General features: G+C 43.8%; 1 protein-coding gene across 11 annotated transcripts in view; it reads left to right on the forward strand.

The window, feature by feature from the left end:
• Window positions 1-9,007, forward strand: part of CHN1 (chimerin 1) — a 260,367-nt gene that overhangs the window by 236,576 nt on the left and 14,784 nt on the right. For all 11 annotated transcript variants that reach the window (XM_089328121.1, XM_051848491.3, XM_008258770.5 and 8 more), the window contains 2 exons: window positions 8,036-8,209; window positions 8,925-9,002. In XM_089328121.1, the coding sequence (XP_089184247.1) occupies window positions 8,036-8,209; window positions 8,925-9,002 (252 nt within the window). The remainder of the gene's footprint in view (window positions 1-8,035; window positions 8,210-8,924; window positions 9,003-9,007) is intronic.

Consider the following 9,007-nt stretch of genomic DNA (forward strand, 5'->3'; position numbering starts at 1 on the left):
GGTTGTAAAGGTGCCTTCCTGTTTTCAGTGTTTCCTATCATTGCTGTCCCCAATCAGAATGGCAGATGTTAGTTCCCAAAATAGGGTATAATTGGCCGGCGCCGCGGCTCAATAGGCTAATCCTCCGCCTAGCGGCGCCGGCACACCGGGTTCTAGTCCCGGTTGGGGCGCCGGACTCTGTCCCGGTTGCCCCTCTTCCAGGCCAGCCCTCTGCTGTGGCCAGGGAGTACAGTGGAGGATGGCCCAGGTGCTTGGGCCCTGCACCCCATGGGAGACCAGGAAAAGCACCTGGCTCCTGGCTCCTGCCATCGGATCAGCGCGGTCAGCGCGCCGGCCGCGGCAGCCATTGGAGGGTGAACCAACGGCAAAGGAAGACCTTTCTCTCTGTCTCCCTCTCTCACTGTCCACTCTGCCTGTTAAAAAAAAAAAAAAAATAGGGTATAATTATTATTTCAAGTATACAAGTATTTAGCTTTCAGGTTGAAGAATAGAAGTAGGAGTGGTGTTTTGTTTTTGTTTTAAGATGTTAGTTATTTGAAAGAGAGAGTTACAAAGGGAGGTAGAGACAGAGAGAGAGGTCTTCCATCACTCCCTGATGGCCACACAGCTGGAGCTCAGCTGATCCACAGCCAGGAGCTTCTTCTGGGTCTCCTATGCGGGTACAGGGGCCTAAGGACTTGGGCCATCTACTGCTTTCCCAGGCCGTAGCAGAGAGCTGGATCAGAAGAGGAGCAGCCAGGACTAGAACCAGCACTTATATGGGATGCCGGCACTTCAGGCCAGGGCTTTAACCTGCTGTGCCACAGCGCCAGCCCCAATGTGTTTTGTTTTATTTACTGCCTTGATTTTACAAGTTGTAGTCATCTTTGGAAGTCAGTGAGAAACTGACGAGTTGCTTAGAAGTTCCAGGTAGCTCCTTTTAGTTGAAAGAAGTATTTTCACATACTCCAAACAAAATATTCTTAATTTTACTTAGGAAAGTAGTAACTTCTAATATGTTTTAGAACATTTGGGTGGGGGGGATGGCGCATAACTAAGAGATGTTTAAGAATATAAAACTTCTTGGGCCGGCGCCACGGCTCACTAGGCTAATCCTCCACCTAGCAGCACCGGCACAACGGGTTCTAGTCCCTGTCGGGGCGCCGGATTCTGTCCCGGTTGCCCCTCTTCCAGGCCAGCTCTCTGCTGTGGCCAGGGAGTGCAGTGGAGGATGGCCCAAGTCCTTGGGCCCTGCACCTGCATGGGAGACCAGGAGAGCACCTGGCTCCTGCCTTCAGATCAGCGCGGTGCGCCGGCTGCGGCAGCCATTGGAGGGTGAACCAATGGCAAAAGGAAGACCTTTCTCTCTCTCTCACTGTCCACTCTGCCTGTAAAAAAAAATATATAACTTCTTGGCCAGCGCTGCGGCTCACTAGGCTAATCCTCCACCTGCAGCACCGGCACCCAGGTTCTAGTCCCGGTCAGGGGACAGATTCTGTCCTGGTTGCTCCTCTTCCAGTCCAACTCTGCTGTGGCCCGGGAAGTCAGTGGAGGATAGCCCAAGTGCTTGGGCCCTGCACCTGGATGGGATACCAGGAGGAAGCACCTGGCTCCTGGCTTCGGATCGGCGCAGTGCACCGAACCAACGGAAAAGGAAGACCTTTCTCTCTGTCTCTAACTCTGCCTGTCAAAAAAAAAAAAAAAAAAGAATATAACTTCTTCTAGATAAAATATGAATACTCATAGAAAACTAATTGTCTGAAGGCCAGCATGTGACATAGTGGCACCATCTGTGATGCCAGCTCTCTGCTTATGTTACCCAGAAAAGCAGTAGATGGGCCTCTGCTACCAAGGTGAAGCTCCTGGCTTTGGCCTGGCCTGGCCCAGCCCTGGCTTTTGAGGCCATTTCTGGAGTGAACCAATACATGGAGGATCTCTTTAACTGCCTTTCAAATAAATACGTCTTTGAAAAAATAATTTGCCTTTCAAAACATATAACATAATTATGTCACCCCTTAATCCTGTCAATAGACTATAAATAATATCAGCTAATCACTTCAAAAAATACGTTTCTGTGCTTTCTAGATATATGGCATAGATGTGTTTTAGAGAAATTAAGGCCCAGAAAATGAGACTAGCCTGAAGTTAATAGTATAAGTGGAAGAATATGTTGAGAGCATAGACTAAATGTGATTTAAATTTTTCATTCTCTTTTCATATATTCTATGCTTATTAACTTGAGAAATTAGAAGGTAGGAAGTATGCTTTAATACTAACGTAAAGAGAGCCTACCAAAAGCAAGAGATGGAACAAGCGAAATCTTTTATGGACAACCCTCCCACCCCCCGCTTTACAGTGTAGAGCTTCTCTGGGAGAAACGCAGCTGTATAGGAATCATATGACTTTAATAAATAAGTACGAAAACCAAATAAAATCTCAGTGGCAAACTGAAACAGTGATACATTGCTAGTCCCTGAAGCAGCAATTTTTAGAGCACGCTCAGGGCTGGAGTACTGTACTGTGACCTTCCCAGAATAAAAATGAGGCTTTCCTGACTTTGCCCTTTGCCGTGGTCTTCTGAAGGGCTTCATGTGCACTCCTGCCAAAAATTTGACCTTTGAAATTTAGTGCTAAAACTGAGCAGATTTTTCCATAGTTCTGTCTTACTCAAATGTGAGAAAAATAATCAGTTTAGAAAATACTTCCTCTTGTAAATACCTAAACCCAGCCATGAGTTTATTTTCACCAACTCACAAGTAAATTGAGGATCCTACCATTATTTAAAATGGGAAATGACTCCAAACACTCAAAGGAAAGAAGTGATTATTAACACCATTAGAGCCATTCAGATGTTTACGCATTATATGGATGAATCAAAACATTTGTTTTGCTTTCTGTCGGATTTCCATTTAGAGTTCATACATAGGGAAAGAACATGACAAAACAATATAATGAGTAGGTTTGATTGCTGCTTTTTTAAAAACCCTACCAGATCAGTCATAGTTAGATAATGTGAGAGACTCATTTGGGTAAAATGCAACAGTGTTTTTAAAACTCAAGTGTATGTAAGTTATGAAAGTTATAATATACATTATTGAAAGACTGAAAAGAGAAAATTAATCTTCAATGACAAAAAAAGCCCTCAGGGTATACATTGTACCCCTGGTGAAAAGCAGGGTGTATGACTCAGGGAGCAGGCTGGGAATTAGCAATCCAGGATCCGGTCAGTCTCAGCCCTGCCACTTCCTGGCTAAAGAACTTGAAGGAATCATTTCACTGCTCTGTGCCACTGTGTGCATGTGTGAAATGATTGGTTGTTACCAAGAGGGCTTTCCAGCTGAGTCTGTGACCTGTGTGTACACATTTAAAGAAAGAGGCACATCATCACTGTTCCTAGATTATGAAGCTTGGCTAAATTACATACTTTTAAAACACTATGTAAGGAGTCTTCCAGTTCCAGACCAAATGTGTAAACATGCTTCACTTTATTCTTCCCGATAATTGTTAATAGAAGACCCTGGAAGAAAAACTTCAAAGTCAGAGAAGAGAAAAGCACACAGGGACCTCAGCACTAGAGGAACAGCCCAGCTGTGACATTCCTTCTGGGGTGTGTGTATGTGTGTGTTTACCTCCTGTATATCCCAGTCTGAGCACTATAGAAGGCTACAACTCCTAAAACCCAACAGGCAGACAAGAAATAATCCCCAAAAAGCCTGCTTTTCCTAGCTTAAGCCCTGAGGAAAGGGCAGCCAGCAGGATGGGAACTTTGAGCCATGCCTGCTGTGCTGCAGGTAAACACCATGAAAAAGGCCACATCCCTACCCCTTCTCAGCGGATGCTGCTAAAGCAGTCGGTGGGTGCAGCCTGTTTTTCACTCCCACCCTGCAATATCAAGCAAGGGTTTAACTCCTCTCCTGTGAATCTGTGGGCAGAGCCCATGGCTTCCAACCCTACCTTGCAGGAGAAAGTACCACCCCTCTTTGGCCAAGTCCATGGGTAGGATCCTTTTATCTCCACCCTGTGGTAGCAGCAGCACCCTCTCAGCCCAAGACTGTGAGCGGAGCCCTATTTTCATCCCTGATTTGCATTAATGAGGCAGCTGAAACTATAATCAGAACTGTTTTCCATGCTTCCCCTGCTGTTACATGCAAAACAGTGTTTCTCCCCAAGTTTGTGGACACAGCCCAGACTTCCAGCCTACCTGCAATATCTAGGCAGTAGCCATCTCCTTCCCACCCAGCACCCTGGAGAACGGGGCGAAGGGGCGGGGTTAGAGTCCTGCCATCTGGGTAATGTATGAGGCCAGCAAAATAGCACTGTGAGAGCAAAACAAAGGCTTTGTAAACTAGGTTGACATTTGAGCCACAGTCTACGAAAGTGAGCCAGGCCATGGTGTCCTAAATCTCAACAAGCTAAAATCCGAGATTTAAATAGGACCCGTAGTCTTAAAACACTCAAAATATCCAAGATACAGGTCAGAATTACTCATACCAAACCAGGAAAATCTCAAATGGAAAAAGGCAGCTGACAAACATCAAGATGATACAGATGTTGGAATTACCAGACGAGAAAAACAATACCATATAAAAATATTCCAGCAAGCTAATGTGAACACAATTGAACCAACAGAAAAAAATAGAAAATATGGTTTAAAAAAGAACCAAAGGGGAGTTTTAGAACTGAAAGGTATGCTAACCAAAGTGAGCACAGTGAATGGCAGGCTCCGTAGCAGACTGGAGACAACAGAGGAAGAAATGGATGAACTTACAGAGATCTGTAAAAGTTAGCCAATTTGGACAAGCAAGAGAAAATAATTTTTAAAAGTGAACTAAGCCTCAGAGAACTGTGAGACAATAGCAGAAGATTTAATACTTGCATTGCGGGGACCTCAGAAGGGGCTGGAGAGTATGAGAGTGAAAACCCCTCAAATGTCCTGAAAGCAGTCAGAGAGGAGTGGCATCTTCCTCGTGGTTGGGGATATTTGTTTATAAACTGAATGCATCAGGGACAGTGTAGATATGGAAGTCTCTGATGCTCTGTTTCTACAGGTCCTTTCCAGGGCCGCATTCACATCAGCCTCACACACAGAGTTCATAGACTCTGACCTGAAGCCGATTATGGCAATAGCGTATAACGAGCCCTGGCATACTCCATCAAAAAGGTCTCTCAGAACATTGTTTCATTCTTCTAAATAACAATAACATAGTCTTGGTAAACAGTTTACTGTGTGTGAGCATTTTACATATTTAACACTTAAGCTTCACGTGAACCCTGATAAACATTTCTGCTTTGCATAACTGTGGCACAGGAAACTAAAAATCACAGCTCAGAGATTCTAGGCTGAATCCTTCAGTTGTAGAAATTATCCAAGACATTAAAATCTCTTTGAAGTGAACATTTTGCCATTGATTTGCCTTGTGATTAGATTGGAAATCTTTACTACAGGTGTCAAGAGGAATTTGAGTTTTGTTTTGGACACAATATAGCCATCAAGAAATAGCATCAATAGCATCGGGCCATTTCCTCAGACAGCAGAGGTTGAGCTCTTGCCCTGGAAGCCTTTTTTGGTTCAAAGAAGTTGTTGTTCTTAAGTGGTGATGATGTTTGGACACTGTCAGCATGGATGAGGCCATCTCCAGTGTGTTCACTTGCACACTCATGTGCAAAGACAGCTCTTTCCTCTGTACTTGGGCTGTCTTTGCACATGGATGGTGCCAAGTACATAGGAATTTCTCCCTTAGAGTCACCACAGGCTTTACGTTCTAATTTCAGGTTGGCAGTATCTAGCCGCTGACCGAAGGAAAGATTCCACTTATATGCTGGCTAATTTTGCCTTTCTCTGTCTTGTTACTACCCTTTGTAACTAAATTGCAGCTAGTAAGTTTTACCAAAGGTCATAATTACGATGATGGATGGATGAGGGATGATGATCGCCAGCTTTTGTCTAGCAGTTTGCAACATGCAAATCCCCTGAATGCATCAGCTCATTCATTATCATAACAGTTCTGAGAGGTGGATAGGACGCCCTCCTTTCTGCCAGAACCACAAGGATAAACTGAAGCTTGCTCACAGATCCCTCGATAACCGTGTTACTGAGGATTTTCACTGGGATTTCATTAAGACCTGGCCTTATATAAATTGCACATTCCACTTGGACTGGATTTGCAAGAGGTCAACATCAGGGTTTCTTGAACTTAAAAACAAATAGGTTATATTTTGTTTGTTTTTAGATTTTATTTATTTGAGAGGGAGAGTTACAGATAGTGAGAGGAAGACAGAAAGGTCTTCCATCCACTGATTCACTCCCCAAATGGCCCAAAAGCCGGAGCTGAGCCAATCTGAAGCCAGGAACTTGTTCCAGGTCTCCCATGTGGGTGCAGGGGCCAAAGTTCTTGGGCCATCTTCCACTGCTTTACCAGGCCATGGCAGAGAGCTGGATCAGAAGAGGAGCATCTGGGACTAGAATAGGCTCCCATATGGGATGCTGGTGCTGCAGGCAGAGGATTAACCTATTATGCCACAGCACCAGCCCCAGGTTATGCTTTTAAAAACAAAGATTACATTTATTTTAGTAGAACTGTTTATTCAGTTATGATTTTTCTTTAGTCTCTAGTATAATTTAACAAAATATTTGTATTCTTTATTCCTTCCAAAATTTGTGGTGCTTCTTAATGGGGAAAATAGAGATTCAAAATAGTAATAACTAAAAGATGTTTGGGTTCTGGCTTCTTAAAATTTATAACCTAGCAAAACTACAAAGCAAATAAACTGAATAGAAGCAATATAGAATCGTCCCAATGCTTAAATCCCATCTCTGCTTTGTACATGGGGTAAAAGTATAGTTGGTACTCTGAGGTACCCGTTTCATAGAACTTTGTCAGTTTAAATGCAATAATAAATGTATAGCCCTTGAAAAGTGCCCAATACTAGTAAGCCCTTATTAAATGGGGATAGTAGGAAGAAACAATAATTTTGGGCTATTGGATGAATTATGTATTAGTTATATATAGAAAGGATTTTAAGTAGATCTAAATAGGAGCAGCAAAGCTTTAAAAAGGCCTTGGAGAGGCCGGCGCTGTGACATAGCGGGTAAAGCTGCCGCCTGCAGTGCCTGCATCCATGTGGGCACCAGTTCAAGTTCTGGCTGCTCCTCTTCCGATCCAGCTCTCTGCTATGGCCTGGGAAAGCAGTGGAAGATGGCCCAAGGCCTTGGGCCCCTGCACCTCGTGGGAGACCCAGAAGAAGCTCCTGGGTCCCAACTTTGGATCTACACAACTCCGGCCGTTGCAGCCAGTTGGGGAGGGAACCAGCAGATGCAAGACTTCTCTCTGCCTCTCTGTAACTCTGCCTTTAAATAGATCTTTAAAAAGCCCTTGAATACTCTTACTTTTGGAGGTCCAATTCTGCTACTTCATATCAAATATATTAATTCTCACATTAAATACAATTTCTATGTAACTTTAAGGAAACTGATTTTTAGTTAGCCATCTTAGTCTATTTTGTGCTGTTAGAACAAATTCCACGGACTGGGTAGTTTATAGGGAACATAGATGTATTCTTCACAGTCCTGGGGTCTGAGAAGTCCAGGATCAAGGTGGCAGTGTGTGGCGCGGCTTCCTGCCGCATCCTCCCGAGGCAGAGGAGAAGGGAGCCACTTCCGCGAGCCCTGTGTGTAGCGGCAGAGCTCTCGACACCTAAGCACCTCCCAGCACTGCTGTCTTGGGAATCAAGTTTCTAACACATGAATTTTGGAGAGGAAAAGCATATCAAACCATAGAACTGGCTATTTGGCATAATACTATGTTTTGTAAGCACTTTGAGGGGTGGTATTCTACTGAGGTCATCACACAGCAAGGAAAACGATGAATAAGCTAGAATTCTGGTCTCCTAGCTGATAACTGAAATTTTCCAAGAGAAAAAATGGGAATGTTGTCTCTCTACCCTGAAGGAACTACTGGAGGCTAATCTACTGAAAACCTAAGTTGAGCTGCAAAGTAAACACTCAGAATGCTCAAAACCCTGAAAGAAATGTTTCCTTTCTTCATTCTTTGCGTAGATTGTGGTTTGAATGTTCATAAGCAGTGTTCCAAGATGGTCCCCAATGACTGTAAGCCAGACTTGAAGCACGTGAAGAAAGTGTACAGCTGTGACCTGACAACGCTCGTGAAAGCACACATCACCACGCGGCCAATGGTGGTGGACATGTGCATCAGGGAGATCGAAGCCAGAGGTGAGGCCCTGCAGCGCAGCCGCGGCACCCTTACAAGTCCCGATGCCTCCCTGGGGGCCTCACTGCACTACACGCTTGACTCTTTTCTGCACTTTTGGGGAAAATGGCTTCAGATGTCAAATGATCTCAAGTCAAATGAATTAACACGTAAGCTGCTTGTTTTTGAGGCAGATTAAACCAGTTGCAGAAAATATGCTTAAAGATATATTTGTAGCTGGTGCTTCCAGTCTGCAGAAGCTGACATGTAGAGTTGAGTGCATTTCTCAGTTTTTCTGTTTTCCTTGGGTCCAGGAAGCTAGGATGAATGCTGTGAAAGCTCTCCAATGCCAGAGCCAGAGCTGTGCCTAATTATTCTTTCTCTCTTGGGAAAAACTGCTGCAACCTATTAATATAGCTTATCTTAGTCATCTGTTACGTAAAGAATTTATGGTGTAATTGGGGTGATGAGCTGTTTCCCGTAAGGCTTTACATATTTGATCTAATTAGACAGAATAAGCCAATTTATAAATATTCAGGTGACATTAGGTGAGAATTAAAGAACTGTGAGTGAAATGGTTTTATTTTAGGAAAAAGTGTGAAAAGGTAGAAGCATGCACATTTTCTCAATCTTTCTGACACATTACCTCTCAAGCCTGAAGTGTGGGAATAAGTTAAAATTTAAAGAAAAGGGATAATTCCAAAGAAACCAATTTGCTGCCATGCTCTGTTCTTCCAGGTCTTAATTCTGAAGGACTGTACCGAGTGTCAGGATTTAGTGACCTAATTGAAGATGTCAAGATGGCTTTTGACCGAGGTATA

Source organism: Oryctolagus cuniculus, chromosome 3 (assembly GCF_051225735.1).
Source record: "Oryctolagus cuniculus isolate XC-2025 breed Fujian yellow rabbit chromosome 3, ASM5122573v1, whole genome shotgun sequence".
Lineage (NCBI taxonomy): Eukaryota > Metazoa > Chordata > Mammalia > Lagomorpha > Leporidae > Oryctolagus > Oryctolagus cuniculus.